The sequence below is a fragment of the Rhinatrema bivittatum genome, chromosome 9, assembly GCF_901001135.1.
Source record: "Rhinatrema bivittatum chromosome 9, aRhiBiv1.1, whole genome shotgun sequence".
In the NCBI taxonomy this organism is placed as follows: domain Eukaryota; kingdom Metazoa; phylum Chordata; class Amphibia; order Gymnophiona; family Rhinatrematidae; genus Rhinatrema; species Rhinatrema bivittatum.
Genome location: NC_042623.1, coordinates 236,196,513 through 236,224,188, shown reverse-complemented (window position 1 = coordinate 236,224,188; position 27,676 = coordinate 236,196,513). Strand labels below are relative to the sequence as shown.

General features: G+C 43.1%; 2 protein-coding genes across 2 annotated transcripts in view; one reads left to right on the top strand and one right to left on the bottom strand.

Moving 5' to 3' along the window:
• The window catches only part of B3GNT5 (UDP-GlcNAc:betaGal beta-1,3-N-acetylglucosaminyltransferase 5), a 71,899-nt gene extending 56,930 nt beyond the window's left edge, over positions 1-14,969 (top strand). The window contains 2 exon segments of the mRNA XM_029615374.1: positions 10,343-11,527; positions 11,530-14,969. Coding sequence (XP_029471234.1) covers positions 10,636-11,527; positions 11,530-11,765 — 1,128 coding nt within the window. The 5' untranslated portion in view covers positions 10,343-10,635 and the 3' untranslated portion in view covers positions 11,766-14,969.
• The window catches only part of MCF2L2 (MCF.2 cell line derived transforming sequence-like 2), a 774,003-nt gene that overhangs the window by 404,170 nt on the left and 342,157 nt on the right, over positions 1-27,676 (bottom strand). The window contains 2 exon segments of the mRNA XM_029615373.1: positions 2,205-2,258; positions 8,489-8,517. Of these exon segments, the coding sequence (XP_029471233.1) occupies positions 2,205-2,258; positions 8,489-8,517 (83 nt within the window).

Genomic DNA, 27,676 nt, shown 5'->3' with positions numbered 1-27,676 from the left:
GCGGCCTCTCGCTCTCGCTTCAGGGGCGAGCGTCGCTTCGCTTCTCTGGGCCGGGGCGGTTCTGCGAGAGGGTCTTCTCGTGCGCAGTCCTGGTCGCAGTCCTTTCGTGGCAGATGGCCCTTTCGCGAGGGCCAGCCCGTGCGTGCCGCCACTAAACTTGCCACGCAATGAAGTTCAGCCGACCCATTCCTCGGTTCCTTACCTCGGCGGACGCCTCTCCCTGTTCTTCAAGGAATGGGTCAAGATCACGTTGGATCAGTGGGTTCTCGACATTATCAGAGACGGGTACGCTTTCGACCTCGTCAGGGAACTTCCAGATCTCTTTCTTTTCTCGCCTTGCGGCCGGGCCAAGAGGGACGCGGTGGTCCAGACTCTCTCCAAGCTTCTGGATCTGGGAGCGGTGGTCCCAGTCCCAGAAAGGGAAATTGGCGCCGGCCAGTATTCTATTTACTTCACCGTGCCCAAAAAGGATGGGTCCTTCACCCAATATTGGACCTCAAGAGGGTCAATCGGGCTCTCAAGATCCCCCACTTCCGCATGGAAACCCTGTGGGCGGTCATTGTGGCGGTCCACCCCGGAGAGTTCCTTGCTTCCCTCGATCTCGCAGAAGCTTATTTTCATATTCCCGTTCACCGCAACTATCAGAAGTATCTCAGATTCCACATTCTCAATCAGGACTTCCAGTTTCGAGCTCTCCCCTTCGGCCTCGCGACCGCTCCTCGCACCTTCACGAAGATCATGGTAGTAGTAGCGACAGCCTTGCGCCGGGAGGGGATTCTCGTCCATCCCTATCTGGAAGATTGGCTCATCAGGGCCAAGTCAGAGACTTCTTGCCGGCGGGCGGTGGATCGCATCTTGGAGCTCCTTGCCTCTCTCGGGTGGATAGTGAACTTTTCCAAGAGCAAGCTTCAGCCCTCCCAGGAGTTGGAATTTCTGGGAGCCCACTTCGACACCCGAGTAGGCAAGGTTTTCTTACCTCGGGCGGGAGCCCTCAAGCTGATCGATCAGGTCCAGACTTTGATTGCCCTACCCTCCCCGACAGCCTGGGATTATCTCAAAGTCCTGGGATCCATGGCATCTAACATCGACCTTGTCCCCTGGGCTTTTGCTCATATGCGTCTGTTACAGAAAGCTTTGCTGTCCCGTTGGCAGCCAGTGTTGGAGCAGTTCCATGTAGTCCTTCCGTTCTTGGATTCTACTGCCGACGAATTACAGTGGTGGCTGTCTCTTCCTCATCTTCTGTAAGGGATGCCTCTTCAAGCTCCACAGTGGACAATAGTGACCATGGACACCAGCCTGTTGGGCTGGGGTGTGGTCTGCCTTTCTCAGTCCACCCAGAGAACATGGTCGCAGACTCAGTCGCGCTGGCACATCAATCGACTGGAAACGTTGGCGGGTCTGCCTGGCGCTTCAGGAGTTCCTTCCCCTGATCCGCGGCAAGGCGGTACGAGTCCTGTCCAACTCCACCACAGTGGCCTACATCAATCGCCAAGGGGGCACTCGCAGTCCCCTGGTAGCCTTAGAAGCCAGCCGTCTCCTCGCTTGGGCGGAGCGTCGCCTACAGTGCCTTGCGGCTTCTCACATCCCCGGAAAAGACAATGTTCAAGCCAACTTCCTTAGCTGGCAGTCGCTCGATCCGGGAGAGTGGGAGCTCTCGGACGCGGCCATGGCTCTGATAGTGGACAGGTGGGGTCCTCCTCACCTCGACCTCATGGCGACTCTGCGCAATGCCAAGGCCAATCGGTTCTTCAGCCGCTGGAGGGAGCACAGCGCAGAGGGCGTGGATGCTCTGGCTCTACCTTGGCCAGCGGATGTCCTTCTGTACGTGTTTCCCCCGTGGCCACTGGTGGGGAAAGTTCTCAGGAGAATCGAGCTCCACCGGGGACCGGTGATTCTCGTCTCTCCCGAGTGGCCGCGAAGGCCGTGGTTCGCGGATCTCATCAATCTAGCGGTGGACAGGTCCCTGCGCCTCAGTCATCTCCCTCGTCTCCTCCGGCAGGGGCCTGTATTTTTCGACCAGGCCGATCGCTTCTGTCTTGCGGCCTGGCTTTTGAACAGCGTCGCCTGAGGTGCAAAGGTTATAGGGAGGAGGTCATCTCCACCCTGCTGTGAGCCCAGAAGCAGTCGACTTCTCTGGCCTATGTGCGCATCTGGAAAGTTTTTGAGTCCGCGTGTACGGAGGCGGGTGTCCCTGCGCGCTCCACCTCGATTCCTTTGATTCTTTCTTTTCTTTAGAAGGGTCTCTCTAAGGGCCTCTCCTTCAGTTCTCTACGCATTCAAGTCTCTGCGCTCGGCTCTCTCCTGGGTCGGGTGGAAGGTCATGCCTTAGCAGCTCACCCTGACGTGATTCATTTCCTGAGGGGCGTTGGACACCTCCGCCCCCCTCTCGGGCCACGTGTCCGTCGTGGAGTCTCAACCTAGTCCTTCATGCTCTCTGTGCGGCTCCCTTCGAGCCTCTTCGCCACGCTACGCTCAAGGATCTTACTCTGAAAACTGTCTTTCTGGTCTCTATTTCCTCTGCTCGCTGTATTTCCGAGCTTCAGGCTCTGTCCTGTCGGGAGCCCTTCTTGCGTTTCTCGGATTCAGGGGTTTCTCTCAGGACGGTTCCTTCCTTGTTGCCTAAGGTTGTCTCCGCTTTTCATGTCAACCAGTCGGTCGAACTCCCAGCGTTCTCTCCGGAGGAGATTGCGGGTACGGCGGGTGGCGACCTTCGTCGGCTAGATGTAAAACGAGTCTTGCTTCGCTATCTCCAGGTCACCAATGACTTCCAGGTATCGGACCATCTCTTCGTCCTTTGGAGTGGTCCCAACCGCAGTAAACAGGCTTCTAAGACCACGATTAGGCGGTGGTTGAAGGAAGCCATTTCCTCGGCGTATCTTTGTCAAGGTCGTCCGCTTCCTGAGGGTCTGAAGGCCCATTCTCTGGGTTCTCAGGCTACTTCGTGGGCGGAGAGTCAATCTGTCTCCCCGCAGGAGATTTGCAGGGCCGCCACTTGGACGTCTCTGCACACTTTTGCTCGGCACTACCGTCTGGATGTACACGCTCCGGTGTTTGGTTCCTTTGGGCGGCAAGTGCTTCGAGTGGGACTGTCTCTGTCCCACCCAGTTTAGGGAAGCTTTGGTACATCCCACTGTCTGGACTGATCCGGGTACTTACAGGAAAGGAAAATTAGTTCTTACCTGTTAGTTTTTGTTCCTGTAGTACCACGGATCAGTCCAGACGCCCTTCCCTGTCTGTCTTCTGATCTCTCAAAGCTTGTTTTCTTGCAGGTCTGCAGATTTCCATATATTTCTTTGTGCAAGATTATTGAGCAATTACACCGGAAGCCTTGGTCGTTTTCTTATACCAAGTTGATGCAAGAGCGTATAGGTATACCATGTTTTCTATATTATTCTATATTTGCTCCGTTTAGCTTTACAGTTACTTGCTTGATCCTATTCTTGGGTTTGTTTTTTTATGCTTTGACATACGTTATACTGAAGGGGTAGAGGATAGGCTCTGTCCTGATATAGGGCATCCTTCAAGTTTTAGTCTGTCTCCACCTGCTGGAAAGGAGGCTCAACCCACTGTCTGGACTGATCCGTGGTACTACAGGAACGAAAATTAACAGGTAAGAACTAATTCTCCTTTACTCCATATTGAAAGATTCTTCCACAAAAAGCTTCTCTCTTTCCTCGAAGCACATATCTAAAGAATCCCTAATTGTCATTCCTGACTTTAAAGATTGATTTTTCAGATGATTCAGAGTTCTTGCATTCTAGAGAAGATTCTTTGGAATTACTATCAGACCCTTCTCCAGAGCCTCAGAAGTAACATGCCTTCTGAGGATAGGATCTATCCAGCATTTCTTCAGAAGATGTCAAGACAAAATTCCTATTCAACTTGCGGAAAACACAGAACAGTTGGGAGGATTTCAAGGAGGATTAAAATTCATTCAGCCACTGAAACAAATGTTAGTTTTTCAGTACACAGTGTTACAGGACCTCCAAACTCCTCTATTTGCCCCCTGTAACAAAGAATATAGACATGAAATATATAGAATCCAACACTGTTCAGGATACTCTAAACTTCTACTGCCCTATGACTCTCTAGTGGTAGAGCCAGCTGTAAAGAAGTCAAAAGCTTTCTTTTCAACTCTTCCAGGGAAAGACTAGAGTGTGTATTAATATCAATAAGGAACAGTTTCAACAGCGATACTGAGTTCCAGAAAGCAGCCCATCAATTTCAGATGGAACAATATTGCAAAAGATAATAGACCTATCTCTTGTTACATCAAGACGATCAAGATCAATTATCTCTGCTTTTAAATGAGGCTGAAGCTTGTACCAAACATATGGCTAGATCTGTTTACCTGTTGCCTATGATACTTTCTCTAGGGCAATGACTGTAGCTATAGCAACTAGAAGGATGGCCTGGTTGAAAGCTTCCAGACTCTGCAAAGATGTCCATAACAGGATAATAAATTCTCCATGTTCTGGAGACAATTTATTCAGAGAAAATGTTAAGGACATAGACATCATCAAGGAACATTGCACAGCTTTGCAACTTTTTTTTTTTTAATTTGTAATAATTCAATAAAAACGAGTAAGAAAAAGGAAGTACAAAGCAAAACCATCATTATGCAGAAAAAGAAAATACAATCTACTCAGTCCTATAATAGTCCACAATTTGAGAATATCCAATACAAAAAGCCTAGGACAGGCAAAAAATGTGAAATTTCTTGGTGCATTTCCAGAAAGCGCTTCCTGCCTCTTTTTACAAATATCAGAAAAAACTCAAATCTTATTTCCCAAGAATAAAGAACCACGATTAAAACAAAAGAAAAAACAAATATGATTTTTTTATCCTGCATAGATACAAAGGATGCCAGCAATGATGCCCTTTTAGGAACTTCATCTAATTTTTCTAAATAAGCTGTTAAGGGACAAGACTGTCCAAAATGCAAAGGAAGGGTTTAGGGAGAGGGGAAAAGGGAGGGGAGGGGAGGTAGGGGAGTTCCCTCCCAGTAACGGGGGGGAAGGGGGGGAGGCCCAATTGTGTCACCAAGCATATTTTCCAAAAATTCGCCCCCCCCCCCTTCCCCACGCATGCCAACCACAAGTGCGTGCATAGCCATTAGATTTTATAACATGGCACGCCAGTGCACACATATTATAAAATCGGCTCATCCATGTACACACGCCGGGAACCACACCCACATGGACGTGCGCACACTCCTTTTAAAATCTACCCCAAATGTAAAAAAAAAAAAAAATCCTTAAATCACTTTACCCTACATTGCCTCACAAACTTATGTCCTCATTTTCTAAGCCACAGTTTTTTTTTTTTCCCTAGGGACTGGGGAAAAATACTGACTTGTGCTGGTTAAAATTGTGAAAACTATTATAAAAAATAAAATCACAGAACATATAGTCATGATTTAATGGGACACAGCCAGTATGGATTTACCCAAGGGAAGTCTTGCCTTATAAATCTGCTACATTTTTTTTGAAGGGGTGAATAAACATGTGGACAAAAGTGAACCAATAGATGTGGTGTATTTGGGTTTTCAGAAAGCATTTTACAAAGTCCCTCATGAAAAGAAAACTAAAATGTTATGAGATAGGAGGTGATGTCTTTTTGTGGATTGCAAACTGGTTAAAAGACAGGAAACGGAGTAGGATTAAATGGTCTGTTTTCACAGTAGATAAAGGTAGTGGAGTGCCTCAGGGATCTGTACTTGGACCGGTGCTTTTCAATATATTTATAAATGATCTGGAAAGGAATACAATGAGTGAGGTTATCAAATTTGCAGATGACTCAAATTATTCAGAGTAGTTAAATCACATGCGCATTGTGATAAATTGCAGGAGGGCCTTGCGAGGCTAGAAGACCGGGCATCCAAATGGCAGATGAAATTTAATGTGGACAAGTGCAAAGTGATGCAATTAGGAAAAATAAACCATGCTGTAGCTAAACGAAGTTAGGTTCCATTTTAGGAGTTATCACCTAGGAAAAAGATCTGGGTGTCATAGTTGATATTATATTGAAATCATCAGCTCAGTGTGCTACGGTGGTCAAAAAAGCAAACAAAATGGTAGGAATTATTAGGAAGGGAATGGCAAATAAAACGATGTTATAATGCCTCTGTATGCAATTCTGGTTGCCACAACTCAAAAAAAGATATAGTTGCACTGGAGAAAGTGCAGAGAAGGGCAACCAAAATGATAAAGTGCATAGACCAGCTGCCCTATGATGAAAGGCTGAAGAGCGTTAGGGCTATTCAGTTTGGAGGGGGGGATATGATAAAGGTCTATAAAATTCTGAAAGGACTTGAATGAGTAAATGTGAAATGGTTATTTACCCTTTTGGATAATACAAGGACTAGGGGGCATTCCATGAAATTAGCAAGTAACACATTTAAAACAAATCAGAGAAAATTCATTTTCACTCAACGTACAATTAAGCTCTGGACTTAGTTGCCAGAAGATGAGGTTAAGGCAACTAGTGTAGCTGGGTTTAAAAAAGTGTTTAAGTTCCTGGAGAAGTCCATAAACTGCTATTAATCAATAGGGAATAGCTACTGATTTTTGCCAGCATTAGTAGCCTGGGATCTATTTAATTTTCAAGTACTTGCCAGGTACTTGTGACTTAGATTGACTACTGTTGGAGACAGGATACTGGGTTGATGGACCCTTAATCTGACCCAGTAGGGCATATCTTATGTTTTTATATTCACTAATTCAGCTGATTTGCTCCTAAATTGTGGAACATGATACTTCTAATGCTGACTAGAAACTTTTTACCTCACCTTTCACAGAAAAAAATTAAAGCTAGGCTGTTAACCATGCCTTCCCCTAGATTCCATAACAGAGAGACTGCCTTCTATTACCTGTCTACCCAAACTCTTTGTGGCCACAAGTTCCACAAGGTTCACCTACTATCAAGCTGTTTCTACTCAACCGGTTGTTAATATTTCTCCCACCTTCTGGTGCTTAACTTCTTATCTATATCTATCTCTATATAATGCATCATTTATACCCAATGTCCTCACTTGCAGTCTACCTCATATCTATATGTCTGCATTAGTTGTGCATTCAATTTGGTTTTCTTTGTATAATGTGCCTTATGCTTACCTTTAGGAAAAAGGATAATATAATATATTTACAAATAAATAAAGGACCTGTATATCTCTTCCTACTAAATGTGTGCCACATACTGATTCACCAGAATGTCTGTTATTCAGGTTGCTCTTGATAATGTTAACACAGAGAAACATGCAAGCTAAGCTGTACATATCAACAGTACAACAGCAACAACCATTGTAAACTCTTCATATATTGGTCCATGCTGAATAACTGTTTTATTAATAGGCTGCCATTTTTCAGGAGGAAAAAAAAATCTAACTTTAACATTTTGAAAGTGTCTGTAGTGTTCAATGTTTCCCCCATTCTCTGTTTTTACTATAATATTTTTTGGCCATTAAAAATTTAAGTAAAGGGTTTTTATTCCAGATACAGTTGGAGAGTATAAGGGCTAGAAAAGAGATGAAGATGGATTTGTTAATTCTAGGGTGTAAGCTTCCCTTTGATAGCCAATTTGGGATACATTGAGCTGAAGTGAATAAACAAAAAACGTAAGAAGCATTTGGAACCACAAAACAACAACTAAAGCCACAAAAAGGAAACCTATCCAAGCTGCTTTGCATTTGTATAACATAGCCAGGCTGGCAACTCCTTCAGTCCTTAATTGATCCATTTAGGTACTCAGTACATGACAATTACGGCTAGACTTACAAGAATTTGGGGGATAACCAGCATAGAGCAGACCTGGTCAAAAGCCTAATGTCAATGATATGGCTGCAGTAGACTTCAAGAAAGCTAGGGTAACCTGCCTAGAATGACCACAGTTAAAACCTTGGCAACCAAAATTTTATTGCTGGCGCACCTACCACTTCACTGGCCTGTATAGAGCAGGAGAAGCTACAGTGGTGCCTGTCACCAGCCCATGGAGCGTTAGAGAACTTGACAAACCATAGGGTTCAGGACACGAGAGCAGGCTGCAGCTTGAGAAAAAGGAGATGACAAAGTGGAAAAGGGCTGGAGGTAGGAAGAAAAGGCTGGGGAAGGGGAGGAGAAAGAATTAAGGGGTTGATTTTAAAAGTGTTGCTGGCGCAAAAGTGCCGACATACACAAATGTGGGCTGCATGCGAGCAACGCGGATTTTAAAAATGGAGAAATTACTTACCTGATAATTTCGTTTTCCTTAGTGTAGACAGATGGACTCAGGACCAATGGGTATTGTGCTCTCCTAATAGCAGATGGGAGATGGAGTCAGATTTCAAGGCTGATGTCACCCTACATACACCCGTGCAGTAAGCTTAGCTCTTCAATATTTCTCCATCTCCATAGCAGATGCGGACACTATCCACACGAGAATAGTATAATATTTACAAGAAGAAAGAAAATTTACCTTCAGGAAGAGAGCCCCGCTTCTCCTGCAGTGAAACCTAAGGGTCCCTCCCACAGTCGAGAGTTCCTGAGGTGATTTCGATATCCCTCAGAGGTGAGCCTTGGTCCGGCAGCTGGTTCCCGGCATGGACTTAGCCCCCAGGGTGGCTGAAAGGCAGCAAGTGCAGATTCAAGCACAGCGGTGAAGGTATTACCCTCTGCAGTTTTATGTGTGTATGTACCCATGCGCGCACCAAAAATAAGAGGGTGGAAAAGGAGCATGGCATAGGCATTCTGTTGCAAGGCCAACTCGTGCGCGTTTCCCCATATTTTAAACCCAGACGTCGCGGCCTGTTGCAGCTTGTTAGCTGCATACTGCTCCTGAGGAGGAGCAAATCTACAGATCTCGTGTTTTAGGGCTTACACAGACAGGGTGAGGGGTCCGGCTCAACTGGAGGGCGTACAGGATGAAGAACAAGGGGTCTGGATGACCTTAAGATTGACTGACTGGGAAAATTGGTGGACTAATTGAAAAAAAAAAACTGAGAATGTCCCTCGAGCGAGCATGTTTTAAAATCTGCTGACATATGTGCGTTAAAGCCGGCAACGTTTTATGGATATAGGTGAAATAGGTTTGCTCGAATAACCTCGTAAAATTAGATGCATACTTGCATACAGTAAGTGTATTTTATGTATCATATGTGCACAAATGCTTGCATGATTTAAAACTCCAGCTTATCTCCGCTTACGTGCCAATACGTACGTGTATGGGCATCCGAGCACTCATTTTAAAATTATCCTGTAATTGTTTAAAAATTGAGCCAAAACAGGAAAAAAAGAGCAAGCAAATAAGAAAAAACAAAGCAAATAAATAAGAAACCTAGGAAATGTCATACTGGGTCAGACCAAAGCTCTGCCAAGCCCAGCATCCTATCTCTGTCAGTGGCTATCCAGGACACAAGTACCCAACAGGATCCTAAAGAATAGATTCAGTCCTCCTTGCTCAAAACCAGAGATAAAATCAATGGCTTTCCCAAGTCTACATAACTACTAATGGTTTATGGACTTTTCCTCCAGAAATTTGTCTAACCCCTTTTTAAACCCAGCTATGCTAACTGTGTTCACTACTTCCTTTGCATCAAATTTCCTCTGTTTAATCGTGCATTGAGTTAAAAAATACTTTCTCTGATTTGTTTTAAATGTGCTACCTTTATCTTCATGGAGTATCTCCTAGTCTTAGTACTTGAAAGGGTTAATAACCATTCCCCATTTTCCCTTCCACCCTGCTATTGATTTTATAGATCTGTCAGCCATCTCTTTTCCAGATTGAAGAGCCCTAACTATATTTAGCCTTTCCTCATAGAGGAGCCACTTTCCTCTGTACCTTTTCTAGTTCCCTCATTCCCTTAAAAAAGAAAAAAAATAAACAGAAAAAAACTTTTGACTGGCACCCAAATTTTCTAAATATTTTCCCATCCCTGCTGACACGCTGAGGTAGATCTTAAAAAAGTACGCCGGATTTTATAAGATACGCGCGTATCTTATAAAATCCGGGGTCGGCGCGCGCAAGGCTGCGCAAAATTGGCAGCCTGCACGCGCCGAGCCACGCAGCCTGCCTCCGTTCCCTCCGCGTCCCCCCCCCTACCTTTTGTTGCGCAAGTTACGCCTGCTTGAAGCCCCCTCCCGCCCCTTTTATGAAGTCCCGGGACTTACGCGCATCCTGGGACTTTGCGCGCGCCAGCGGCCTACGCAAAATAGGTGCGCCGGCGCACGAGTGCCCTGCACGCGTAAATCCGGCAGGATTTACGCGCGCAGAGCTTTTAAAATCTAACCCATATTGAATTAGATTTTGTGGGGAAAGTCACTCAATAAGTTAACACTTTTTTTTATTTTTTCTGTTTCATTTCTTGCAGATTCCTGGTGTTCCCACATGAAGAAATCCTGGTCCTAGGAGCAGTAGCTGTAACAGATGAAATGTCACAGCAGAAGAGTTTAAAATCTTTGCCCTTTAGCGTCTTCCATATCTATCTCTGCAGAATGATTTGTAGAAAGTTCATCTGTTGATTCACGAGGATATTCTTGACAAATATGATTTATGTGCACTATAGTAGATGTTCTAGTCCAAAGTAATCCTGTGTTTTTCCACAAAAAAAAAAATCATCTAACTTGAATTTGAGAAACGCATGAAAAGAAATTCTTCAGGAGGATGATTGGTGCCAGAAGAGTCAGAAAATGGCAATTTATACAAATATTTGCTTCTTGCTTCATACTGTCTGTCATGCTTTTATGGGGACAAGAGAATAATAAATTTATAAGCCATGTGAAGTCCTTTTCCTACAGATACCTCATAAATAATTACAGCTTTGTGAATGACAGCATGTCTATTTACAGGGACAAACCAAACATCTCAAGATACAAATACTTGATTAACCACCAGGAAAAATGTCATGGGCAAGATGTTTTGCTTCTGTTATTTGTGAAAACGTCACCTGAAAACAGACACAGGCGTGATACAATTCGTCAGACTTGGGGTAATGAGGAGTATATACTTTCTCAATACGATGTCAACGTTAAAATTGTTTTTGCTCTAGGCATGCAAAAAGATCCCATGAAGAGAGACATGCTGCAGAGTGAACTTGCACTGGAAGATAAGAAGTATAATGATCTCATTCAGCAGGATTTTTTTGACACCTTCAAGAATCTTACTTTAAAGTTAGTTTTGCAGTTCAGCTGGGTGAATACCTATTGTCCACATGCAAAATTCATCATGTCAGCAGATGATGACATTTTTATCCACACACCCAATCTTGTTTCATATCTGCAAAGACTGGAGAAAATGGATGCTAAAGATTTTTGGATTGGAAAAGTCCATCGTGGATCCCCTCCCATAAGGAACAGAAATAGCAAGTATTATGTCTCATATGAAATGTACCAGTGGCCTTCTTATCCCGATTATACTGCTGGTGCTGCATATGTAGTTTCCAGAGATGTGGCAGCCAGAGTGTATGAAGCTTCACAGACACTTAATACTAGTTTTTATATAGATGATGTATTCATGGGGCTCTGTGCCAACAAAATGGGGATCGTGCCTCAGTATCACCCATTTTCTCTGGGGAAGGAAAAGCTCCATACCATCCTTGCATTTATAATAAAATGATGACCTCTCATGGACACGCAGAAGACCTTCATCATCTTTGGAAGGAAGCTACTAATCCTATAGTTAAGACTTTGTCTTCTGGCTTTTGGGGCAATATGTATTGTAAATTGGTGAACATAATGCTTCTTTGCAAAGTAAATTATGTGAACACTTATCCTTGTTCATCTGCATGGTCCTAATACTTGAACGTCTCTTTAAGAGGGAGTCTACTGAGCCAAGAAACAAAAAGTGTCGTCCTGTCTACCACATGTAAAATGAAAACCACAACATGAATGGCTTTTTGGGGGAAGAAATAGATTACAAGGAGTCTTAAGGTGCAGTATGTTACTATAGAAGTGGTCAAATGATAGCATAACCTCATTTGGGAATGGATGGGATATTTGGGATCTCATGATGCTCCTGTACTTAACTTTTGTTAGAGTTGAAACCAAAAATTTTCCAAACTTTACATTATCAGGGGAACAGAAAATTTTGGCTGTCAACCTGATCTGGCTGAAAGTTGTCAAACATAAAACCTCTTTCTTAATTAATCACCAGTATATAAAGTAGGACGTACTGTTTCAGAAAGAGATAATTTAACCTAAGTGCAACAGCTATATAACATTTTCAGTAGAGCTAGTACAAAAGTGGCACCTCTAGAATTCCTGGCACCAAAATAAAAAAAAAAAAAAAAAAACCAAACTGAGGATGCTTAAGAATTAGGAGCTTAAATTCTAAGAACTGCCAAACTAACTTTGTGGGGGACTAATTCAGTCCACGTAACTGTTGCTGAATAGGACAGTATATTCCATTTTTCTCTGCACGAGGATATAGTGACATAGGTTTACATTTACAAAAAGTTCATGTCCATTCTGGGCACTTAAGCTCACAAACAGCAGCCTTTTATAGCTCTCGTAATCTTGGATTACCAAAGGGGTATTTCACGTAAAAATTGGTGGAAAAAATTTCCAAGAACATGCTGATGTAATTTGAATCCATTTTTCATAGTTATGCTTTGAAGTGAAAGTGCCTCATCCCATATTGCAAAGATTATTTTTTTGTTATAGACAATTAATGAAAAGAAAAACAAAATTTGAAACCAAGAGCCATCTTTTAAATATTTAAAAAAAATTCAGGTTGGTACTGAGCAGAATTGTATAATACACATTGTTTCTGTTCTGTCACAAATCCTAGAGTCTTCTGATGGTTCAAGAAGTGAATTTCCTGTACTCCCTAATAATTTAAAATAGCTCTTCTAGCTTCATTTTGACAAGGTTGTGAAATGCGTACTTCAGATCCAATCCAAATAGCGAACTAGAATGAGTAAAGGGGAAATGATTCAAGCTTAAAACTTGCCCTGTAAGGAGCATGAAGCTGTTTTTCCCTTGTTTAATTTCCTTCTTACGGAGGATACACTGGAACTCCTGGATGAATTTTCACAATTGCTGCCGAAAGATGGAATATCTGAGCATAAATGAAAAAAAAACCAGGATAGGGAGGAGGGACACAAATGAAGAGACACTTTTTTCAGCACACAAAGTTAAATGGAAGTGTCACTGTCCAAGTCAGGCCTTTTGGTATGAGAGATCTGGGAAGTGCAAGTGTTTTGGGTTGTTTTTTTTTTTGGTTTTTTTTTTTGCAAATCTAGCCCAAGTGCTGTCTTCTCAGAGGACAAATTGTATTCACCCCCTCCTTTTCCGTGTGTCATAACTGCTGGAACTCGGGGATTAAAATGATTAGGTACATGGCAAAAACAGTTGGATGTATGGATAAAGCAATTACTGCATGTGTATATAGAGAGATACATGCCATCTACCTCCTTATAAAATTTTGAGCTATTAGCAAAGCGATAATCTTCCCGTTTACAATATGGCTGTTTAAAAAACAGAAGTCAGGCTCAAGATTAGTTGAGAACCTTTCCCGAAAACATGCTTAAACACAGTAATAATGAGAGAATGACTTGAATGCTGCACAATTAGATATGAAGTGAAATAGATAATCTTTTGGGTAAATGGTTTACACTATATTATAAACTAGTTGTAGTTGATTTACCTTTTTGTTGGACTAAATACATTACTGATTAGTTTTTGAGGTTGTCCCCACGTCATCAAGTCAATGCAGAATGATCTTGGCTCTTAAAAGCTAATCAGAAAAGTATCTATGCCCATAAAAAGCTATTGCCTACTGTTTGTACTTTTGATCTTCTGGTTCTATGTTCCAAGTGAGATAACACAGCAACCACAGTACTTTACACCTACCTAAAAAATATTTTTAAGGAGGTATAATTTTGAATGTTGAGACAGAAATTCATGATTCTTATTGCTAGACAGTAGAAGATCTTAACGAGTACAATAAATTCACCTTTTCCTGGTACCTTTGATAATTCTACAATGGCAGCAATGACTTCCGTTTTTAGCTTTTTTTTGTTTATTAATGATTCGGTACCTAAAGTAAAAATTATTTTCTGTCAAGTCATTAACTCCTATGAATACCCTCCCTGCTGGCTGGTTCTGCTATCCTATTAAATTTATTTCCTAGCTGACACTGAAACTGATTCATTAAAGTAATCTACCGCATATTAACACAGTTTAGTAAATAAGCAACAGCTGTAAAATTAAGCTGCATTAAAATCGTCCATTAACACACGTTGATAATGTTCATTATAGCTGCTGAATTTTAGCATTGTTTAGTAAATCAGCTCCATTGATTTGTAAAGAATTACCGGCATAATATTGGTGGCAAAAAATGAATTAAGCAAGATTACAATCATCTGCACGTGTTTTACAGTGCCAGTAAAATACTTTATTCCTCTATAAAGTAGCATTGTAAAATGTGAAGTAGAGTGCCATATAGGTAGCATCCTGATTAGCTGATTTACTTATTCCAAACCTTCTTGGAGCTGACTAACCTCTGTGCAAGTTGAAGACTTGTATTAACAACCAATGACCACCTCATGCTGGATCAAATGTCCTCCTTTTCTCTTCTTTTTATTTAATTATTTGTAATAGCAGTGTATTCATCCTCTTTCACCTACTCATTGACTAGAGGATTTAATATGTGAACCATTTGGGGTTTGTTTGGTTTTTTTTTTGGGGGGGGGGGGGGGTGTTGTATGTTTTTCTCCTGGCTTATGACACAAGTCTTTTCCTTCCTCCATCTGCTGTCCAAACTTTTTCATATATCTGGGCAGATGGTGCAGAGGGAATCAGATGAACGCATGTTTTTTAGTTTTTGTCTTTCCTTACATTCTGGTGTCACTTTGGCTCCTCTCCCACAACACTGTCACAACCCGTATTCTTATATGCACATATTTATGGCAAAACACATCTTTAGTTAATGTGAAAACATAGAATACCAATGATCCCCCACCCCCCCCCCCCCCCCACCCCCCCAACAAAAAAAAATTAAATATTGCTGCTTTAAAGAATGTACCAAATACTTTGTTAGGACAGCAAACAATTAAGAAAACATTCACATGGAAAATCCATCTCTAGCATACAGCATTTTACATAGAAAATATCAGAACAGTGCGCTTTTTTTTTTTTTAAGCATTTATCTGCCATTTATTTAAAAAAATAGTAAATTTCTTTATTGTTTTGCTTTATACTTTCATTCCTGTTAAAGAGAATTTAAACAAACTTTATGCATTTAGAAAGGCTGCCTTCCAAATTCTTTCTGAATTCCTCACTTAACATTTAATTTTAATACTCTGTTAGATATCTCAGCAGTTCTTCTGGTGAATAATGTGATGTCACACTAATCGCAGGAGTTCCTGCTGCTCAGAGTCTCTGAGAAGCTGAACAAGGCTAACATAACTATGTACATTTTTTCCAATACACAGGACCTGGTTCACTAATCCCCTCTTGCCATAAACACAGCATGGGAGAAAAGCTTTAGTAAACATCTCCTTAATTTGATTACAGTTAACCAAAAATTCAATAGCAAAAATTAAATGTCTCAATTGTGAAAACAGAGCTTCCCAAACCTGTTGGGGGTCCCCACAGCCAGTTGGGTTTTCAATAGATGCACAATAAATATGCATGAGAGAAATTTGCATAGATTGGAAACCCAGTATATGCAAATTCGCTTTATGTATATTTGTTGTGCCTAACCTGAAAAACGGACTGGCTCTCTGTTAGAAAGTAAAGTATTTTAAAACTGGTTTTGTTAAACCTCAGTACCACAAAATAAATAAATAAATGTTAAGGAAAGTAATGCACAATATAGTCTAGAACTATAGAAGGCAGCCTTGCTAACTATAAAGTTTTCTATAAAGATTTAGATTCCTTTGTAAAGATTTCGATTCCTTTAAACTGTTTGAAAGCTCCTCCCTCATAGCCGGTTATTCACCAGTGTGGTCCAAGTAGGGCAGGTTGCTGCTGTGCTGATTTTGTCATACCATGTAGGCATTACAGAAATAAATGTACAGAATGAAGACGGAATGAACAAGAGGGCTCCGGGAAATTAAAAAAAAAAAAATTTGTGTATGACCATAATAAAGTGTGCATCCTTTTTTAAATTCCAAATTAATTGCAAACAAGCAGAGCCAAGTATATTAGAATGGAAAAGATGAATCCTAGGAATAAAAGTAATTGAGAAAGCAATCGAACCAAGGAGCCTGCAAATTCATATTTTGAGCAATCTAATTAGCTCTGGCGGTTTTTTAAACCTGATTTATTATTCTTCAAAATAATTTGCCATTGGGTGAATATATTAACATATCTTTGACCATTGTAATGGTTAAGTTTACAGCGGGTCTGACTTTTATTTTTCGTTAAATAATATTTATTTTCTCAAAAAAAGCTCTTGTGTTTGTACTTTTGTGATGTTTACGGTTTGTATTTTTTTGTGCCTCTGAATAAATGGAAAAAGTTTGCATAATTTTGTTCCTGAAAGTTTATGATGGTAAGCTTTATTCTCAATAAATGAGGGGAGGGGAATGCCAGAAACTTTCTTGATTGCAAACGTTTTGACTTTTGGGGGCATCTGTGACATATTTTCACCAGTTTGTTTTTTTTTATACAGATCACTAACCAGTTCTAGGTTGTTAAATTCAGTGTACATTATAGTCAATCTCTTGTGTCTGGGTTTTGACAGACTGTTTTGGCTGGAATTTGTTTACCCATTTATTTGGGTTTAGATCTCATTTCTTGTATCTTATGGTTTGTTTGTTTTTTTTAAATAAATGTAAAATGTTTTGTTTATATTTTGCAAAGTTCTTTATGACCTTTCCTAAGTCAACCATATAAAAATAAACTATTTTGTAAAACTTCTAATAGCAAACAATGTTTACAAATAAACAGTTTAAAATTCAGACATCTCTTTCTTTGCTGACTTCATTTTTTTCTTCTCTTTATGGAATGGAAAGGATTTATCAAAGGCTAATGAAATTCTGATCTTTAGTTCCTCAAAATGAGTTTTAAAAATCCTCATTTAACTACTACTTAATGTTAACCTTCTGTCACTTTTTCTTGCAAGGGCAGCACATTTTTTAGCTCATGACTGGTGCAGAATTTGCCTTGTAAATCTTTGCTGTCTGTCAGTTGCTGTACGTGAGTGCTGGGATATCCAAAAAGAAGATTGGCCCTTTTAAGTTTGAACCTCTATTGGTCACAAGTCACCACTGGAATTCATACAACTGCCCTACCCTCCACACCCACACCCCTACCCTCTGAATATTTTTTTCTGGGATTGCATTGAAAACAAAATAACCAGTATCCAGAGGATCTTGGTTTGAATAAAATTAAATTGGTAACTATCTCTTTTAAAAAGTGCATTATCTTGTGCTACCTACTTTTAATCATGCATTGCAATGTCATCAAACTAAAAGGCAGGCTGAGCAGCTACCCAAATGCATATAGTAACATAAATATTTTTTACATTCTCAGGTATTTTCTTTCTGATCCAGGCTTGGTGTACAACAAGGGAACATTGTATTCCCCTCTCTAAAGATGCACCAACCCCTTACTGAGCCTGTGGAAGAGGCCATATGTATTTGTGGTAATTTTTGCTGATACGGACATTAGGATGCTAAAGGGGGCAGCACAACCTCTAGAAGAAAGCAGAGAAAATAACTTAATTTAAGAGCTATTTTCTGCTGCTGAGCACTAGACTGCCTCTGCGTTAATCAGCTAGTATTAAGTGCTTTTTTGTTGTTGGTAGGTATTTCCTTATTCAATATAAAACCAGTTTTACAAGCACAATATTACCATAAAGGGAATTATTAAATAGTGAGATTCCTCAGATGGCAGATATTAACTGGAATTGCCTAGTAAAACCCATCTGCAATATAAATTAAGTACTTGGTGTCAGATACTTGCACAGTGAGTTATCATTTGCCATCCCTGCCAACTCCCTTCCTTTCTAGTGTTGTCTCTGTACTATTGCCAACATTTTGCCACATTTACATAAGAAATCCCTGAACTTACCACAGGGCAGTCAGTGATATGTATGCCATATGCATACTGTATGAAATGTGCTTCACAGGGATGGGGAAAGAGCACCCCAGTAACCCTGTAATGGAAGCAACTGGTTTGGCACAGCAAGCTTTATTCCTACAACATATAGTTGACCAAACTGTAACCAGAACTATGAATATAATGGGCTTGATTTTGCCCATGGAGTTCTTGGACTTGTATTTTTTATATATTTTTTTTTTTTATCACTGATAGCAAAAAAAATCCGTAAATTATAAAACATGACTCTTTTTTTTTTAAGTGAAGATAAAGACTGATTTGTCTTTGTAGACAAATATTGACATTAGGTCAGTAAGGCTATGATTTGTTTTAGGTTTCCTTGTTTATGTGGAAAAGACCTGCAGGCCTACCTTTTTTTTTTTTAAGTGGGTACTGTGACTAGAAACAGAGATTGTGTCTGTTCTTACCTTCTCCTGGAAGAAAGGTTCTCATCGCTTTCGCTCATTACCAAGACTCGGCTGGACCCTCCCTGACTGGCTTCGTGCATCACTTCAATCTGCATTTTAGAAAAGAACAGTGTGACGAAAGTGTGCACTCAAAATCAACCAAAATCCCTTAAAGTGGAATGTGTGTTATTCAAACACAGTGTATTTTATAATCTAAGATCCAGATGTATTGAAGATGATGGGCTTGGCATACCAAACCATAGACCAGCTCCTAAAATCAAGAAATCTTTAGCTCACTTTCTACCCATAATCTTTCTGGAAAAGAGACCTTTGTTAAGGGAATGCTTTAGACCAGATACTTTCATATTTTTGATTAATCAACCTAGCAACCAAATCACTTCCTATAATGGTAAACAACTGGATTGTGCTTTTGAGAACTAGCTAAGCCCCTATCAGATTTGTTTCTATAGGTACAACAAAGTGGTCCTAGAACTCTGCACAAGTAATAAACACTGCTAGTCTATTGGATATGTCAGGCCTTAAAAGGCACCTTGCAGAGCTTGCTCATTTAAAGGTGAAATTTTAAAGAGAGATTTGCACACAAACTATGTATTTCATCAAGGGTTCACATACCCGTCCATATGTGCGTGAGCAAAATAGCGCCTGTAGGGGGGAAAAAAGGACTTTTCCTGGGCGGGGCCAACATTTACACTTTTAAGTTGCTATTTTAGAAGCTGCCAAAGTGATGCACGTGCCTGTTACTCGAGTAATATTTACATCTGCTAATTATCTCCTGTGTAAATGAAAATAAAATTGTTTATTGCCAAATATTGACTCGGGGAGGGGTGTGGATAAACAGAGGGGGTGGTCAGGTTGAAGAACCGGGAGGGCATCTATGAGATGGACTGGGCAAACCGGTGGCGAAATCAGTAAAAGCGATAATGTCCTTAATGCGCGCGTGTATTTAAAATTTGCAGACTTGCACTAAGGACGTGCTAAGGAAAATATGCATGTCTAATCTCCACAAGTAAATGTTTAAAATTAAGAGTGCAGATGTGCGCCACTTATCTGGATCGGTTTTGAGGTCCTGGCTAAATGGCAGCTTCTTAGCCAGATAAGTCTTAAAAAGCACTACTTACCCAGTTAAAGCCTAGATTCATCAAAATGCTGTAACTTTGCATGGATGATGCCCACAATAAGAAAAAGGGGTGTGTTTATTGAAATTGGTGGCTGGCTGCAGCGCACAACGAGATAATGCACACCCCGGAACATCATCACGCTCGCTTCCTGCCTCCTCCTCCTTTGAGGGCGTGTTGGGCGTTGGAGTGAGAGGAGAAGAGGGTTGTGGTCTTACAGGAGTTCTGGTGGAGTAGTTTTGCGATTTCTGATCGAGTTGTGTTTTTTTTTTGTTGTCATTTGTTTCCCATTCCCTTTTGTCTTTTGTGATATTTGTTGGATGAAGGAAAGTTAGTCCTGTTTGTCATTTTCTGTGGAGAAGAGGAGGAATGACAGGAGCGGGTGAGGAGCATTGGAGGAGTGTCAGGAGTGGAGGAGTGTGTGGGAGGAGGAAAGCATGGAGCGTGATAGGTCTGGGAAGAGAAGAGGGGTGAGGATAGCAGGGGGCGGAGGTGGGAGGAGGAGGGTAGGAGTGCCAGGGAAGTAGGGGCAGGGGGTACAAGTAGAGGCAGGAGGGAATGGAGGGTGGGATGGGGGGAAGGAGTTAGGCAGGAAAGAGTGGTGGGAGGAGTATGGTAGCATAGGGTTACAGAGAGAGGGCAGACGGGAAGGGAGTTGGTAGGGCAGGGTGAGGTGAGGGGGGAGGAATGGAGGGGGACAGAGAGTCAGGGCAGGGAGGACACCTATCTGGGAGAGGCCAGCCCGCCACCAGTACGACAGAAACTGCAGGCAATCGGGTTCAGTGTGGCAGAGAACGAGCTTCTCATCACTGGGGTCCTGCAGCACTACGCCAGTCTTTTGGAAACAAAGCAGCCAAGATGTCCAAAGCAGCAAAAGGGCAAATTTGGTGCAGTATTGCCCAGGCCATCACCCAGCACAGTGGCATTCAAAGAGTCGGGGAGCAGGTTACCCATCGCTACCGGGCTATCAAAGCCCAGCTGAAGGTGAAGATAACAGAGCGATCCAAGGGGCCCCGCTGTCCCATTGTAGTGACAGAAATGGAGCAGCGACTTATTGAAAGCCTGGGACTGGACATGTTCGAGGGCATGGATTAGTGGCTAGACACCACGTGAGCCACTGCCGATAAGTTTAACTCACCCATAAATGGGCAGACAGCAACGGCTGTAGACATAAGGGATCTTTTACTAAGCATTTTTCCCATTGACCCAGAATGGCAAACTCCTTTAGTAAAAAAAAAGCCCCAGAAATTGCCATTAGATGATCACTTTTGCCTTGATCCATCAAGGAATTTCCCATAGACACAGAATGGGAGAAATGCTTAAGTGAATCAGGCCCTTTGTAAAGAAACAAAGTACACCTCTGATGGCAAACCTTGCTTGCATATGTAATGAATGTTTTTTTTTTCCTTCTCTGTTTCCACAGCTCTCAGACCAGCCGGGATGCTCCTGGGACAAGCCTCCCAATACCCTTGCTCCACAGGCCCTTACTCACAGCCCCTGTATGTTATGCAGTCCCCAGGCTCCAGAACTCCTATTAATGTTGACCTAGATCTTGACAACTTAATGGTCTGGCAACATTCGGAGGAACAGCTGCCAGGAACCAGCACCCCACGCCACTCTGACAGAAGCCCAGCTTATGCCCACACTGGAGCCTCTGACACCAACTTCACCACTGGTACCACTGCCACCATTGCGCCAACCACCAGCAGCAACAGCACCTGCAGCAGGCATCTCATCAGCAGAGGTCTGGCAGTTGCGGGAGAAATAAGGGTCCTGCGAAGAACTGTACAGCAGCAAAACAGGATCCTGCAAGCATACAGAATGCAAACATGATTGCTGCAGCCATTAGCAACCTTACAAATGTGATGACACAAATCCTACAGCGAATGTTGGACCAGCCATCTGAATCACCTGTGACATTCTCACAGAACAAGCAGGATGGTAGTCCTCACATATGGGTGACATCATCAGGATGGAGCCCAATCACGGAACACTTTTGTCAAAGTTTCTAGAGCTTTGACTAGCACCTACTGGGCATGCCCAGCAATGCACTGACCCTGCAACCAGCAGGGGTCCCCCTTCAGTCTTCTTTTTTCCGCCCAGCAGTAGCCACGTGGATTAAGGAACTCTCTTGAGATTTCTGACAGGAAGTTTCCTCACGGAACTTCTTTCAAAAATTTCAAAAACATTTTACCCCATAGGGATCCCCCTATCGATATCCATACTCCGCGGTCGAAAGGTAACGTTTTACTCTTCTTGCGGTCAATTCCCATCAAGTTATCCCTTCGGGGCCTACCGGCCATCGACCACACCGCGGCTAAATTTTTTGATGGAGTCATGGCGTCGGGTTTTCATCAGTTCCCCAACTGTACTCATTGTCCATAACTGACCCACATGGGGTCTGTGTTGTGTGTTTGGGGTCCAACCACGATATCCTAACTTGCACCAAATGTGCCCAAATGACACTGAAGGGCCGTAAGGCTCGTTTAGGGAAAATGGAGTTTCTCTTTCAGTCGAAAACCCCGACTCCATTGATAGCTTCAACTTCATCTGAGTTGTTGCCATCAACCTCTCACCAGCACTGGGACACCGCTGCTGCCCGACCGGCGGCATTGATTCCAAAGGTGTTGATTCCCTCCTTGCCTCCTCAAGAAAAGGACCGAGGAGATCATCGAGAAAGACGTCGACACAGTCATCGCAAGGCTCAGTCCGCCAATCCAGGCAAGCCCTCGGCATCGGCGTCGACAGAGCCACTGGCAAAGAAGCCCTGTCCAGAAAAGGGCCCATCTCCTTCTGTGACCAAGTCACCGAGGCGTTCCCCACCTTCAGTGGTGCCGAGATCTGCGATTCCACCTTCACCGGTGGACCCTCCGGCTACGCCAGTGCTGCCTCTTACTCCGGAGCCGGGGTTCCACACCCCAGGCTTCCACAAGGAATTGGATCAGATGAAGCAAGAGGCCATCGGTAAAACACTTCAGGGCTTCCAACCTCCATTGACGCCGGCACTGGTCCCCGAGCTGGTCACTGATCCAATTCCCGTAGCGCTTGCACCGCTACTGGGTAGACTGGATGCGTAGATCGGTGCTCTTCCACCACTGGAACCGAGAGCACTGGTGGGTCCGGATGATGAGGAAACACCCATACCCATTCCACCGTCTGGGATTTTACCACCGACTCATCCATCGATGTCACGGCCCCTTCGGAGCCTCCATCGATGCCATTGGTGCCACCGATGCCTAGACCTGGTCCTTCAGGATTAGCACCATTTCTTCCCGCTGGAGCCCCACTAGGTGCTGGAGATCAGCCCTATGATCCTTGGACCGATGATTCATCCCAAGATACAGATGATTTACCATCAGAGCTCTCTCCTCCAAATAAAAGACGACATTCTCCACCAGATCTGTCTTTTATTAATTTTATCAAGGAAATGTCTGAAACCATTCCTTTTCAACTTCAGACAGAAGAGGACTCTAGGACAAAATGTTGGAAGTACTCCAATTTCTAGATGCTCCTAAGGAAATCATGTCTATACCTATTCATGAAATCCTGCTTGATCTCCTGAAGAGAAACTGGGAACACCCAGATTCGGTTCCACCTGTCAACCACAAGACAGATGCCACCTATCTTGTGCAGTCAGCTCCTGGGTTCCAAAAGTCACAGTTGGATCATCACTCTGTTGTTGTTGAATCAGCCCAGAAGAAGGCACGACATTCAAAACCTCATTCCTCCATACCTCCAAGGAAGGAACAAAAATCCCTAGATGCTTTTGGCAGGTGTGTCTTCCATGGCTCGATACTCATATCTCGCATCGCCTCTTATCAGTTATACATGACACAATATAACAGAGACCTTTTTAAGAGGATCCAGGATTTCTCTGAGTCTTTACCAGAGCAACTTCAGGCTCAACTTCATACTCTGGCTCAAAAAGGTCTGGATGCTGGAAAGCACGAAGTCCGCGCTGCGTATGATATCTTTGACACTGCCTCTAGAGTGTCTGCAGCAGGGATTAGTGTAAGAAGATGGGCCTGGCTCAAATCCTCAGACTTAAGACCAGAGGTCCAAGACAGGTTAGCAGATCTACCCTGTGTGGGTGATAATCTCTTTGGGGAAAAAATACGAGAGTCCGTGGCGCAGTTGAAAGACCACCATGAAACGCTGCACCAGCTTTCTTCTGTGCCATCTGAGTTTCATTCCATCCCTAAGCGAACTTTCAGGCGTGACTCTAAGCGGCCGGCCTACAAGCCAAGGAAATTTTATCTTCCGGCTTCTATCTCTGGCACCTGTCAGAGTTAGGCCTAAAAACTTCCTCTATCAGGGTGCATGTTAGTGCAGTGCCTGCATACCATAAGGGTATAGGAGATGTCTCCATTTCAACAAAACCCTCAGTATCACGTTTCATGAGAGGCTTGCTCCATTTAAAACCTCCACTGTGCCCTCCTGCCCCTGCTTCAACCTTAATGTGGTTTTGGGACGGCTCATGAAACCTCCATTTGAGCCTTTCCAGTCCAGTGATCTCTGCTATCTCACCTGGAAGGTAGTTTTGCTTCTTGCGATCACGTCCGCTCGCAGAGTTAGTGAATTACAGGCATTAGTTACCTACCTGCCTTACACTAAAATTCTGCATGACAGGGTAGTGCTCCGCACTCACCCTAAATTTTTGCCGAAGGTAGTGTCGGAATTTCATATTAACCAATCTATTATCCTACCTACTTTTTTTCCAAGGCCCCATTTGAACCCAGGAGAACAGGCTCTGCATTCTCTGGACCACATGTCGGCCCACAGGAAATCCACTCAATTGTTTGTTTCTTTTGATACCATCAAATTGAGAAATCCTGTGGGAAAGCAGACCCTCTCCTCCTGGTTGGCGGAATGCATTTCTTTTGGCTACCAGCAAGCAGACATTCCGCTACAAGACCGTGTAAAAGCACACTCGGTCAGGGCCATGGCAACATCAGTAGTGCACCTCCGTTTGGTACCGCTTGCTGATATTTGTAAGGCTGCTACCTGGAGTTCTCGCCATACTTTCGCAGCCCATTATTGCTTAGATAAGGCTGGCACACATGATTCCATCTTTGGCCAGTCCATTCTACGCAACTTGTTTTCAGTTTAACTTCCCAACATCCTTCCACCAACCCATTCAGGATGCCCTCCTAACCAAATTTCCACCCCTGTTGTTGTGCCTGTTGCACGTCTTTGGGTGCATTTGGTGCTTTGCTCGGGCATCCTCAGCTCAGTACTCATCCATATGTGAGGACTACCATCCTGCTTGTCCTGTGAGAAAGCAGAGTTGCTTACCTGTAACAGGTATTCTCACAGGACAGCAGAATGTTAGTCCTCACGAAACCCGCCCACCACCCAGTGAGTTGGGTTTGTTTACGTCTTCTTATTTTATTTTTCACACATACCTTTTACTATAAGACAAGACTGAAGGGGGACCCCTGCTGGATGCAGGGTTGGTACCATGCTGGGCATGCCCAGTAGGTGCCAGTCAAAGTTCTAGAAACTTTAACAAAAGTGTTCCGTGATTGGGCTCCATCCTGATGATGTCACCCATATATGAGGACTAACATCCTGCTGTCCTGTGAGAACACCTGTTACAGGTAAGCAACTCTGCTTTCCTTGGCTCGACACCCTGCAGCAGTCCGGCCAAATCACAACAGTGCAGGAGTCGGCCCCCCCAAAACAATGCCCCTACCAAATGGAAAGTCACAACGTGGCAAGGACCCTTGAAAAGAGGAAAGGCATGGCAAATAAGGGCCGATAAGGCAATGTAATCAAAATCACAGGAGCACGCTCTTGACAGAGATGCTGTGCCGTCTAGATGGAAGAAACTGGCTGATCGACTGCTCACTACAGAGTTGCTGTGCTGGCTAGATGGAAGAAACTGGCTCATCGTGTGTTCTCTACAGAGTAGTTGTGCCATCACACACTCATTGGATGCTGTTATGTCAAGCATTTTCAAACAACGATGCACTGTCTATGTTCTCTAAAGGGATATAATACTAATGTCACTCATACACGATATCACCTCCTATATTGAATCTCAACTAATCTATTGTGTCTAAATCAACTCATGTGACAAGTGTGTCAAATCAAAATGTATGTATCTATGTCTGAGTTAAGCATAAGAGAGTTTTTTTAAAGAGACAAAAAAATTTTTGAGGAGAGAAGAGGAAGCATTTTCAAGCAACACAGTCACTAACAAGCAGTCCTTCAGCCTCTGGGCCTATTAGGGCCTACTTTAAGTAGCCTATAATGTCTTGACAGATGGTGTCTCTTGTGAGGCTGTCCTGTTTCCGGCTCCATGCTACGAGTTGTCATCTCTTCTCATCTCCTGCAAGTGTTGGTCCATGCTGCGGGATCCTGACATCTCATCTCCTGCAAGTGCTGGCTCCATGCTGCTGGATCCTGACATCTCTTCTCATCTCCTGCAAGTGCTGGCTCCATGCTGCGGGATCCTGACATCTCTTCTCATCTCCTGCAAGTGCTGGCTCCATGCTGCTGGATCCTGACATCTCTTCTCATCTCCTGCAAGTGCTGGCTCCATGCTGCGGGATCCTGACATCTCTTCTCATCTCCTGCAAGTGCTGGCTCCATGCTGCTGGATCCTGACATCTCTTCTCATCTCCTGCAAGTGCTGGCTCCATGCTGCTGGATCCTGACATCTCTTCTCTTCTCCTGCAAGTGCTGGCTCCATGCTGCTGGATCCTGACATCTCTTCTCATCTCCTGCAAGTGCTGGCTCCATGCTGCTGTGTCATGTCTTGTCCTGGGTCTCCTGCCTCCATGCTGCTGCGTCTTCTACTGCTCCTGCGATGATGATGATGGCTTATTCTGCTGTCTGACTCCTGCTGCCTACATGCTGAACTGTGCTGTCCTCTGAGTGCACTTTTTCAACATGCACTGTGTGGGACCTTACTATGTACACACATTGTTGTGCTTTATGTAGCTGTAATTTGACAGCAATACTTGAGCTTTTGGGGTGCTACTTCCTCTTTTGGGGGCCTATTTACTAAAGGATTTTTCCCAGTCATTTTCTATGGGAAAAATGCTTAGTAAATATCCCCCCATGTTATTGGTTGTAATCATAATACTGCATTAAGGATAACATGTAATACCTGTATATGTCATGATGCTGTTTGCTTATGTTATTGTACAGGTTAACACAGAATATGCTGTTAAGGAAATGCACATGGGTGTGTTTGTCCTTACAGAATGTGATAACCAAAGAAACCGGCTGAATTTCAAACAGTGCACTACATGTGTTTGTTAATAAAGTGTTCACTGTTTGGAAAGATTAACTTTCTGGTGGTGGTGTTTCATTGTGTGGTTTTACTGTTTATGGTAGCAATGGTTAAAGGTTTGCTCTCAACATGACCTTTCATGCTCCAATGCCCTGGCAGATAAAAAATGTGAATTTATGGAGCAAGCAAGACCATAAGGGTTATGGCATTACAATGAAAGCTCAGTGTATGCTGCTTATCAAGACATCCAGAGGTAAATAAGAAGACTCTTACTGTGACCCTTCACTATTGCCTCTTGTTGCCTTTTTCACATACAATACTATTTGCTAACGTCTCCTTACATGGCCCTATATGTCACCAGTTCTGTACCTTAAAGCAGTGGTCTCCAACCCTGTCCTGGGGGCCCACAGCCAGTTGGGTTTTCAGGATACCCACAATGAATATGACCAGTCCCAGTATATACGTATGTATTTAACCTCTAGTTTTTGCTGTCCTTCTACTTCCTGGCTTACTCTAGCCCCCAAGTTCAATCTCCTTGTTGTATGTAACTGTGCTTTGGCCTTCTTGTTACATGGTTATTTAGTTAGTCCCTAAGTTCCATGTAAACCGGTTTGATATGAAAATGTTAAATAAATAAAAATGTGCATGCAAGTGCATATTCGTTATGGGTATCCTGAAAACCCGACTGGCTGCTGGGCCCCCAGGACAGGGTTAGGGACCACTGCCTTAAAAGGCCAACACATGCTATAGCGTGCCTATAGAAGCTGAGTGGTGTAAAGGGTGAACTTAAGTGTTCAGGACCCAACTTTTTTTTCTGTCCACTTTCTTCAGTCAGGACTGCAAGGGTGTGTGACCACATACATTTATAGC